This window comes from Stegodyphus dumicola, chromosome X1, assembly GCF_044657685.1.
Source record: "Stegodyphus dumicola isolate Sdum_Otavi_A_Nest chromosome X1, ASM4465768v1".
Lineage (NCBI taxonomy): Eukaryota > Metazoa > Arthropoda > Arachnida > Araneae > Eresidae > Stegodyphus > Stegodyphus dumicola.
The window spans coordinates 23,417,936-23,430,488 of NC_140780.1; the positions used below are offsets into that span (position 1 = coordinate 23,417,936).

Sequence of the window (12,553 nt, forward strand, 5' to 3'; positions counted from 1 at the left end):
CGCTTGAGTTCGTGGTCTAGAAAACAACAAGTGAGAATGGTAAAATAACCCTTTCTTATTCCAACTAAATTTTAATAAAACTCCGTCTTGGAGTTGTACAAGCCTTAAGAAACTAAGAAATAAACTAAAGTAATCTTAACTAAAAAGGATATAGCCGAAGCTATCGAAATTTTAACAGAGTTGGCCCCTTAACGCTAATTGACTGCGAAGCTATCAAAGGCCTAAAGTACGACCGAGTGCATTATTTCGTGAATTTATTTACCGACTTGTGCAAAATCATTCCCATTTCATCAGTATTAATAATCAGTGTTATATCAATATATCAGTACTGTAGCAGCATTAATATCAGTACCAGTACTATATCAGACTTTTATCAGTTCTACATCTGTTCATACTATTTGCATCAACAATGTATCTTGAATATTAACCTGTAACTTTGTAACATGTTATTTTGTACGTCTTGTCGTGCACGTTGATTACCTTTCAGGTGGCATTATGTATTTTGAAGAGGTTCTATAGATAGTACAAGTAAAGGTGCTATAGATAATACAATAGTACAAGTAATGTAACAGTAGAACATTGATATGTGATATTTTAATTCGCAATATTTTGAGTCTCTGTAACGTATTATTCCGTGGATTTACCGACTTGTGCAAAATCATTCCCATTTAATCAGTAATAATGTTCAGTGTTATATCAATAAATCAGTACTGTAGCAGTATTAATCAGTGTTAATATCTGTATTATATCAGCCTTTTATCAGTTCTGCATCTGTCATATTTGCATCAGCAATGTACCAGTAATTTATCTTGAATATTAATCTGTAACTCTGTAACATGTTATTTTGTATGTCTTGTCGTGCACGTTGAATACCTTTCAGGTGGCATTATGTATTTTGAAGGGGTGCTATAGATAGTGGTGGACGTGGTGCTATACTAATTAACCGTTTGATAAGGGGATAGTGCCCACGTACTCCGTTCTCTCTCTCTCTCTCTCACTAAGACAGTAGAACTTTGCGGTTAAATACCGCTCTTCCTCATTAGCATTCAAACGTGATTCTAAAACTACGTTCTGGCCGGAAGTGGTAAGTTGAAATTAAGAAGCGATAGGAAAGGAAGTTTAACTCAAAATTTAACTGTTAATAAAATTAACATAATCCTTACAACCTTATATAACTCCCTTTTAAAGGGCGACTGGAGATAAGGGGATTCAGTCGCCAAATCCTGGTGGTGGAGAATTATCATCCATCACCTATTTAGTTCGGGCTCCACTGTAGAGTCATTAGCTTATTTTTGATGTCAAGAAGCCGAAAAAAGGTCTCGAACCTGGATCTCTCGAATACGTGCCCACAGTGCTACCATTAAACCACGAAGGTACGCAGAAAGGAGGAAGAAAATACCTTATAGTTTATAAGATGCTTAGGAAACCTGGGGCTGCAAGAAAAATCCTTAAACATAAGGAGGTTTAATTATCTTAAAACAATTAGGTATTTTGTTGAAATTCCTAATGAATCATTCATTTAAAACTGATTTATATTTACTTCGCAACAAAGCGTCGAAAAAACCACAGAAGTATACTTATGAATTTCCAAACCTGTGGCCTACACTTGCTTCATTCATTCAGGTTCTTTTGATATTCTAACAGAGCACATTTCATGTGATAAACTGATTTTGCCACCATCTATTTGAACTATATACCGGCGAGAAAATACACACATAATTAAGACGTGAAATTAAGGTACAGTAGAGGCCCCACCAGAGTGGTGTGGTGTATTTAATTATGGCAAAGCACACTAGGGCTATCTGCCTAAGGGGAGGGATGCCTTCGTAGAGGACTTTCTAACGGAAACTGGCTCGTATACACGTTACACATGGGTAAACCACGAAAACACCCATGCAGCCAGCCCGTTCGCGGGATTCGAACCTCGGACCGAACTAACAGTGTTCAGCGACTTTAGCGCTCGGCCGCTGGTGGGCTAGGCCCCACCAGAGACCGAACGCTTAAAAGACGAGATGAATATTAATAGTTCGAACAGGCAAACGGGATGGTTGCGTAGTTGGTTTTCGTTGTTTTCCCGATTTATAATGTGAATACGAGTCAGTTCTTCCTCAGAAAGCGCTCCACGGGTGCATCCTTTCCCCTTAGGCAGATAACCATCGTGCCTTTGCCATATTCAAGTAACCAAACTACTCACATTGTAATTCTAGTTATCCAGACTATTTTTCGGAACTCCGGTTATCTGGATTGCTTAGTTTTTAGTCTTCTGATTATATTAATTATGACCAACCACGATAGAGGCCAAGTATCATATAGAAAATATGGAGACTGTGAACATTAATTAGGTACTGGTCAAAAATATTCTTTATATAAATGACGAATTTTTCCTTAGGTGTCACAAATATATTTTTTTTATTTGTAAACAAATTAAATATCTCACTGACGTTTTTTCTTTCTGCCCAAGGAATTCGTTTCTCATATTCAGTGCAAATATAGTCAATTATTTGATGATTTATTTCTCTTCTGAAGGTATGTGTGTGTGATGTTTTATTCTTGATGAAAGAGTCATCCTCCTTTGAGTGTAAAATGTTATTGAAAAGGAAGCTCATATCACGGATCTGAAGTGCACAATTACTATCGTTATCAGACTAAAAATGATTAATTAAACTTATGAATAAGTCAGGAGTTGAGATATCAGTGATTTCAGATTTAAAGGAAAGTTCAAAATCTATTTTATAATATGTCACTTATAAAGTAGACATTCTTTGGTATTGCTATTCATTTAATAATATAAGCTTTGTTCAAATAAAATAGGATAAAAAAGTAGCATTTCCTCACTTGCAATAGAAAATGAATAGATATTTGTTCAACAGCAAAGTAACAATCGAAGTTTCCGATTATCGATATGGGTTGTAGTTCTAGTTAGTTTAGTTAATTATAGTTCTGGCATATAAGAAAAAAAAATACCCCATTCAACATAATTAAAGCTATAGAAAAAGAATTGATTAAAATATTAATCGATATAGCTTTGAATCTGACACTTTTGTAAAATAAAAAAGTTTTCTGCTATTTTTCATCAACAAAATTTAAGGGTTATTTTCAGCGAAATATAACTGTTCTCTGAATTTATCATTGAATCACTTTTCTTATGCATAATAATACTGTTACAAAATATAAATAATTTCATGAATTGTATTTATTTTAACTGGACATTCTTTGATATTGTTGTCCCTGTACTTTATAATAATTGAGAATAAAAATCATCTCCTTAGGGATTTAATTATCGTATACGGTTGTTGCTGCAATTAGTGTAATGATATTCAGATAGATAATTTTTTCTGGAAAGACAAAAACAAGATATCATCATACGTAACGCTATGTAATAAATAACTCTTTTGAATAATGACATCACAAGATTAAATGTTTAAAGATTTTTTGCTTTGATGTTATTTAGATAATATAAAGCTTTAACTTATTGTCATCTTTAAATGTTTTGACAGAGTGTACGTTTCAAAATGCAATTTTAGGACAGCTTTATGATTCTATCCCAATACAATACATTCCGTGATATATAACATCGGAAGTGTAGTACTTCCTCGTGGAGGAGTCAAATGTTTTATTCTTTGACTGACGTAACAGTTATACAAAAGAGAAATTCTTGTTTTCCTGGATATATAAATCAAAAAGAGGAAAACCTTTCTCATAAAATCTTGCTGACTGTGAAAGAAAGGTCATCCATAAAAAAATCGTTTTAAGTATGCTAACGTAAGTATTACTTACTGGATTATGTCTGTGAATAAATGATAAAATACTGCCTCAAGTCTAAAGAATGTTTTCAATCATGCAAACTTAACTCTATTGCGTATTTTAATATTATAATAAGTTTAAAGGAATGTAAGTGAATTGAAATGCTGACGTAACTGTAACTGGCGAGTGAGGTGTATTCTGAAGCATATAATATTTAAGTAATTATGTAATTTTGAAAAATAATAGGAGACAAATTAGTAATTTTTGAAACGTTTATAAGAAATATTTTTGAAGCTGACTGGCCTTGAAAAACATTTTTCGTGTGAATCACAGAGTACTGAATTTTTTCTCGCACGCTAATGGTTCTTTAGTAACTTTACTTGTTATGAGTTTTCTGTTTTACGCGTTTGAATTCACACATTACAGTGAACTTCCATTCAAGTGTTTACTGAATTTAAATAGAATTTTAAGAAATATGTAATAATGGTGCGATCTATTTTCATATTTGTGAATTTCCTTAGCTAGTTTGCACTAAATTTCTGTTAGTTTCGTGAAATTCTTGCTAATAATTCCGTTTGCTGTCCATACTACTAATTAAATGGGATATTTTATACCCGAATAAAGACATCCTATTGAAAATCCAGTTTAAATAGCGTTTTATTTCAGCTTAAATTGGCCAGATTCTATTTAAATCCAGTTTAAATAAAGTCTGGTCTGCTGAGAATCTTGAGATAACATTAACCGTAGAACGATTGAACAAACACTACTCTTCTGTTCATTAATTAGTAATTTCAAATACTCAAAAGCTTTAATTTTTTATAAGAATAACTCTGAATTTAAATTGCAGTTTTCTTATACATAAATATTACTTCATGTTTTCCACATTCTTTGGTATAATAAGTTCAGAAATTCAATTTTGTCAGCAAATAAAATTTTGAATAAACATTTTCGTAATTCTCAATCCTCCACTCACCACCACTATTATTATGTGAATACCTCTCTTTCTGCGTCTCGAGGATATGTTGGAATTTTTTTATTTATCTATGGCAATAAAAAAACTTAAATAAACATTTTTATTTTCCTCTCTTCTACTCTGATGCAATGTGGCTATTAATTATTCATGGAAAAAGAAGTGATGTTATTATCGTCTTTTTTAAATCCTATAAATCTAAAATTACAAATGTCAAACATTTTTAGCTGTAGGGAATCTAACTTTGATTCAAATGTAATAATTTTTGTTCAGGAATATTTGAAATTCCTGAGTCATAGGAAATCCTTTAAATTTTAAATTGCATAATAATATTAATGGGTTTTTTTACTGTACAGTAACAAGAAAAGCTGACAACGTTTTTTCTTCAACTCACCTATTATTATTATAACCTTCTTCGGCAAATAAAATACTTTTCTGGGTATTTTTCTGAAGCTAAAAAATGCATTTCCCAAATAAGGTTTGTAGGCTCAAATAAAGCTTTCTCAAATAAGGCTGTCGTAGGAAACATTCATAGTAATTTAAGTAATTAATAAAGCGAAAGTGTTTGAAGTGTTATTTGAAATTTATTATCAGCTCACCTAATTACGATATCAAATGAATCAAAGGATAAGTTATGAGCCTCAAGCATGCTACGAAACATATAATTCTTCTAAATATAATAACCAAATAATATGCCCAAATTTATATTTCTGATACCATTACTTTACCCTTTCTATTGTGTACTTTTTCCCCATAAAGTGGTCTTATTATTTTCGGAAAATCAGATGGAAAACCAATATTAAAATAAATATTTAAGATGGCGAATCTATTAAAGTGTAAAACTTTCTAGTGGATGCAAAGCTAAATTCTGTATCAGATTAAGTACCAAAACAAAATCTTGGCTTATCTTTAAATGATTATTGAAGTATAAAACTACCCTAAATGAAACGTTTATCTCATTATATATGTTACCGTTAAAGACCGAAATTGGAGAATGTCGACTTTCACCGGAGAATATTAACATTCACCAAATACGTCGGTGAAAGACCGAATATTTCACTACATTCTTGTATATTCGGACCATCACCGGTGTATGTCGACAATCACAGATATGCTCTGGTGAAAGTCGAAAAGAGAGGTCATAAAGTGCCATAATAGTTTAAGTTGTTGCAATAAATAAGAGTTGAATCACATAATTTAGTAAATTTTTTATTACTGTTATTTTATTTTCTCATTTAGAACGTACTGTATAATTAAGTAAGTTTTTGAACTTCTATCATTTTCCTTTCTCATTTAAAATGTATTGTGTGTTTTAGGTTCTCATGTACTTAAGTTCTTATTTCAAGTTTCAAGTGCGTTTATTCGCAACTGAATTACAGAGAAGAAAAAATAATATCGTTATATGTTCAACATTCACCATTAGTGCTTGGTGAATGTCGGCATTAACCGGTGTAAGTCAGAAATAAGAGTATTTGGAAAATATTTCGGACATACACCAAGAGACTATGTGAATGTTGACGTTCACCGGAGAAAGTCGATATTCTCCAGATTTCGGTGTTTCACCGTAACATATACATGCCTTCCATTTTGAGATATAACATTTATGACGAAATATAATTGTCCTAGAAATGAATAATTTGCGTTTCACAAAACGAGACCGAACTTAATAAAAGTGATAAATACATAGTCATAGTAAATTGCACGAGCTTTAGGAGATAGAAATATATTTTAAATATAAATCTGAATTTTAATACTATAAAAAATAAAATTCGAGGAACGCAAATCAATTAAATTATATCTTCTCAGTTTTCAAAATTTGTATTCTCTCAAAGTAAACATCATAGGAAATACTTCGTGATTTTTGAACGAAACTTAAAGGATAAATAAATAAATTTCGTCTCTTCTGTTATATTTATCTTTAGAATGATTTACATACATTCTAAAATGTTCTATTTGATGTGTATTTGGAACACGGTTTAAAATCGATTATTGTGCTTTGAATCTGAAATGAAAGATCTCAAACTGATGCCTTAATTATCGAATTTGTCTAAAAGCAACGTTTTATGTATATGATGCTTAATTAAATAATTTACTTTATACGTTTATAGGTTAATATTTCATGTTTAACGTATTTTCTAATGATTAAAAGATATAAACATTATATCTTTGCTTAATTTCTATAAAAACTGAGCACCAACTAACGTCTACCATATGGACTGGATTTGCGCAGTTTTCTGTATTCGGTAAATTTTTCCTTGAAAACGAAACCTTTTTTCTCTGCAGTCAAATGCACTATTCATTCATATAGTTAGCTGAGAAAAGGGGTACTGTAATGCAGAAACATTAGGTATTTTGGAAGCAGGAATGATGAAAAATGTGCAACGCCTTCTCCGGGAATCGAACCACGGATCTCTCGAATACGCACCCAGCGTGCAGACCACCACACCACGAAGTCATACTAGGAAGGCGGGAGAAATACTTTACAGTGTAACTAAAATTTGTTTTAAATCGGCTTATGTTATGTTTAAATGAACATAACATAAGCCGTTTTAAAACAAATTTTATGTTTTAAAACGGCTTATGTGCTTTATTAAATCGTGTAATATTCCTAATGCGACTTCGCAATTGAATAATCCAATGCGATAAATAAATATTAAGATTTGATATGCAATAAACGTACTTTTTCCCTTCCAATTCCTCAGAGTTAAAGGTTACTGTTTGGATAGATGTTATTTTCTTCCTGTTATAAGCACGTTGCATGTAGTCACTTATACAGAGATAAATGTTCCAACATTGAATAATTAAGAGCAATAAATATACGAGGATAACCATCAAGAGTTGAAGATTAGAGCAGCTTCTCAAGTCAGGAGAGGGTTCGATATCTTTGATCCTCGGTGACAGTATTTTAGCGGATTGCGGAGGGACAAACGTTCTTTCATTATGTCGTCATAGCAACGTGGAATGCTTTATACCTGTCGGAAGAGGGAATTTCCCGCATAATCGTCAGAATTCATTGAGCGATTTTTCTCCTGCATTTCGGAGAGCTTTTCAAACTTCTTCCCAGATAGAAGTCTATGATTTATTAATAGTACAGCATTCGACGCTTTTAGAAGATGAGGCAAAAATGCTGTGGCATTTGATTATTAAATGAAATACTTCACTATTTGCGAATGTTCTATGATATTTTAACGAGGACCCCCTACAATCATTTTTTCGACCTATGGTGGAATTTTATAAGGACAACACATAGAAGAATTTAACTTTAAAATTCTTTCAAGTTCCCAAAAGTAAACTGTGTGTTTTGTATTAGCGATCCAACCAACCAAAATATAAAAAGTAAACTGGAGACATTATTTTTCCACTTGTTATGCAACGATGTTAGGAAAAGATGTATGTCTATGTTATACTATTAGGTATTTAGCCGTACTAATATATAGCGTGAAATAAATTCTCTTATGTAATTGCATTATTCCTTATTTTAGCTATCATATAAATACTAACTGAATTTACTAAATCTCGTTTAAAGTCATCTTGTAGGTCCTTTCGGAGGAAAACTGGTCCATGCAATGGAACATACGAAGCCGTATAATGCTAGGCCGTTCAGATCAGGGCCTATTATGAGCTCTCAATCACTGACCCCTGTTGTAGGTTAAGAAGCAAATAAGCTTCAAGTCTAATACAGATAAATAATTATAAAATTTATAAAAAAATGCGCATGAAATAAGCTAATATTAGGAAAAAAACAAAACTTGATGTTTAATATTTTTTACCAAGACCTGAAAATGTATTCTACTGCGAACTATACAATTCGCTCTAGCTAGCAACATCTATCAACAAATATATTAATGAACAGAATTAAGAGAATATATGCATACTTAAATTCTGAAGGTAATGGCCCATTTTTTAAAACTGGTAAGTACATCTTCAAAACCTAATCTAATAGCGGTGGTGTCAAATACGTTATCATGACCGTTCATGTAGGCGGAGCTGCCATAGCCGTATATTTCCCTTTCTTGATGTGCCTTTTTTATTCTATAAGCTCTTACATAGTTTTTAAAACAAACTTTTAGTACACAATGCAGCAAAAACCTCTCGAATCATTTTCTTCGGAACATATTAACTGATTTTGTTTCAGAACTCTCCATCCAACGCTGATCTAAGTTTCGGTTCAAGCAACTGCAAGAACAAATTTACCATTTTAAGGAACGTATGACCAACTTCGTTCTCATTGAAGATGAGAAACTTGATAAGAATATGCTGAATAAATTTCTGGATTTTGTAAAGTCATGCGTCGAATTTCAAATATCAGTTTCCACTAGAACTAAGTGAGCGTTCCCCTATCCAGGCAGCTGTTCCAAGCAAAATGACTACGACTAGTGACAACCTTGCATATGGACACAAACTGGAGACCTCCCAGCAGAAGTGCACAGCGTCCTGTCTGTGCCGTAAATTTACATGAAGTAAGCATGCTAAATACGTTTCACATTTTGAACGATCTCTACCTTGATGGTGTGGACACTGAGCAAGTTACTTTCTCAACGATCTCTCTTGGTGAAATTCCTGTGAAAAGAAACTGGAAAATGGAGTCACTGCAAAAATCGACATAAACTCAAGATAGGATTTAGGGAAACGTAAACTTTCTCATTTATCAGAAATGAACGATTCTCGAATCGAAAGAGCGAAACATAAGGCTCCAACTATTGGCACTCCCGAGGCTAAGACTGGTATTAGTATATCCCAGATAGAAAGCTCAGCCCAGCCAATCAGAAACAAAAGAAGTCCCAAGAAGAACAAAGGACCAATCGCAAATGACAATGGTCGAGCTTCTCCCAGTTGGCTCCAAGCTGTAGGAAAATTATCTTTCCCTGCAAGGCCTGCTAAAATTCTTCCTATCAGTGTCAGAACGCAAATATTCATGACAGGTATTCTCAGAGATCTCTTGAGTAGGAGATGCTCATTGAGATTTACTGCAAGGCACACTACCAAAGGACTTGAATACATACAGAAAACTCTCGGCGGTGTTCAATGTTCACGATCTTTCTTAGTATTCCTACCTTTACCCCGAGAAGAACAATCTCAAATTAAGAATATAAATTTAGCTATATATCATTCTAAAATCTCTAAGACTATGAAAGATTATTTAAAAAAGCTCCACGATGCTGAAAGTCGAACAGTTGATGCGTGGCCTCGACACCGAAAAGAAAAGGATGTATCTGCTTTTAGTTACTTAACCAAAAAAAATCGCAGTCTACTGAAATATACAAAGTGAGATTTCACCTGTTCCTGAACATTAATGATTTCGCCTGTGCCTGCACATTAACGATACAAATGGTCAGTAGTACCATCATGCCCAATCTGCTTGTCACCGTCCCTTCCAGCTGTTGCAAATGTGCTGAGACTAAGAAAGTTGTGACTGTTCAAAACCTAAAGACACAGAACATAAATACTGCAACTGTCATGATAAGCATATTTCCAACTGGGAAGGATGTGATGCCTACTAAAAAGCTCTCTTCTATCAGAACAAACTCAAAGTAAGAAAACAAGATTGTAGTCCGCAAAAAGGTCCCATTCACGGTTATGACTTGAAATGCTGAAAATTTAACTTTTAAAATTGGTATACTACAGAACTTTTTTTATTCTTGTCCAGTATTAATATAGGACTTATCACTCGTGCGAATGTTGCATGCTATGAATACACCAGGCTGTAGTAGCTATCACTTTGACTAGATGGCACGGAGGAGGTGAAGTTGGTATTTACGTGACGAAAGTTTTAGACAGTTTCAGAACTTTTTAGGCGTATTTCTGAAACTTACTGTCTAAAACACGCTTCCGACAGTTAGAACATGATCTGCAACTACATTCTGTTGAGGAAAAGTTAATACATCTATTCACGTGATTCAAACCCGAAATCAGTAGACTAAACAAAATCATCAGAGATGTGGTCATCGAACACAAACATTACTCTTGGAACAACAAAATTGAAGAACAAATATACAAAGCGAGATTTCGCCTGTGATTAGGTATTCTTTCTGGAAGCAGAAAAGAGGAAAAATGAGCAACGGCTTCGCCGGGAATCGAATCGCGAACCTCTGGAATGTGCGCACAGCGTGCAGACCACCACTCGACGAAGGCATGCTAAGAAGGAGGGAGAAATACCTTATAACCTAACCTTTAATATCAGCTATGAATCTCCCGAATTTAAAACTGCTAAAAATAATTCCCTTCTTTAATAACCTGAAAAATCCGTTATTTCTTTCCATGATCTCCAATTGCAAAAATTACTATACTATAAAAATTACTCCAGTTGCAAAGTTCTATATTCTGTAAGCTTGAGCTGATCTATTCTAGCACATCTGTTTGAAGAAACAATCTGCAGCAATATGGGCTTTAGTTCAATGTAGATACAAATTTCAAAAAACCTTATAAAATCGTAGTTTACTTCATTTTTGTCAATAATAAAACTAAATGAGAATAAAATTATTATAAAACAGAAATAATTCTTTGGCTCTTAATTATAAATCTACATTTTGAATATGAAGCAAAACTTGGGAATCGGTTATACTTTCATGAGAACTAACTTTAAAATACAAAATTCTAAACAAAAATATACATTTCTTTACTAAGTGCTGTTTGTATGACGGCACTGCTTAGGATATTGTAGCATACTTTAATTTGAAAACGTAATGAATTGATTTCATTTAAAATATTTTAAATTATTGCATTCATTTAAATTCATTAGTGAAGAATTTAAATGTTATTTTCTGTTTTTCGACCAGCAGTGCCAAATATTTCGTAATAAGTTCTACTTTCGAGTGTTTCAACTAAACACGTTGCTTAATTGCATGAAATTCTCCTCCAGCTATAGGTGAAGATTAAATAAAAAAAATGTTTAAAGTATTTCAGTCTTATGAGGCAATCTCAGTTTATTGTAATGCCAAGTTCAACGTGAGTGTGTTTCAGTCCAACATATTGCTTCCTTGCCATGAAAGTCCCAGCAACAATGCATTTGACAGAAAGAAATTAGAAACAATGCTTTAGTTCTCAAACTATTCCAGTCTTTAGAAACCATTCAGAAATGATTACACACTGCAGTTGAAGAAACTGCCATTCTTCAAAAGAACTGAAAGATGATAATACTTAGCTGTCAGAGGATTTCCCTCTGAAAGGAAATACAGATAAAATAACAGATGTCAAATGGCAGACTTTTATTATTCCAAATGCGGAAGCTCTAGTCTTCGATTCTCAATAATCTCGTTTTTCTTCGACGATGAAGCAAGATAAGTTTAAATGATGTTAATCTTGATCATTTGTTAATTTGCATATCTTTTCATCGATAAGGTTTGTTACAAATCTTCTAAACGCCAAAATTATTTTTAAGAAACATATTTGTTACTGACATAGATCCCGCTGTAGAAGATACTGAAATTATTGTTTGTAATTTACAGTTAAGCATTAAATAATTTTAATACAAATAAACAACCTATAAAAAACTTTATACACATACTGGAGTTGGCTCAGAGTACCAGCAACCATACTAGTAAAAAAGAAAAATAATTATATATTCTATAAAACATTAATTTAAAAGAGTTCAATATGGCGTTTTTTCGGTCGTATTTGCGGGATCACCAAGGAGTGAGTGTTTAAGACCACTGAATACTGGGAGTTCTACCCGGATTCGATCCCAAGCAAACGATCTGGTTTTGTGATTGGTTTCACTGATTTGACCATGTGTTTGACCATGTGTTATGCTCTAAAGTCCCTTAAGAAGTCATTTAAGGCTAAGGCGTCGCTCCCCTCTGGTATATAGGCCTCGTATGTTTTACCATATTCCAACAACTT

At 33.1% G+C, this 12,553-nt stretch overlaps 1 protein-coding gene across 1 annotated transcript in view; it reads left to right on the top strand.

Moving 5' to 3' along the window:
- The first annotated feature begins 3,739 nt into the window (after positions 1-3,739).
- LOC118187430 (uncharacterized) overlaps positions 3,740-12,553 on the top strand; it is a 79,090-nt gene continuing 70,276 nt past the window's right edge. Inside the window, exon 1 of the mRNA XM_085807220.1 lies at positions 3,740-3,762. Coding sequence (XP_085663346.1) covers positions 3,755-3,762 — 8 coding nt within the window. The 5' untranslated portion in view covers positions 3,740-3,754. The remainder of the gene's footprint in view (positions 3,763-12,553) is intronic.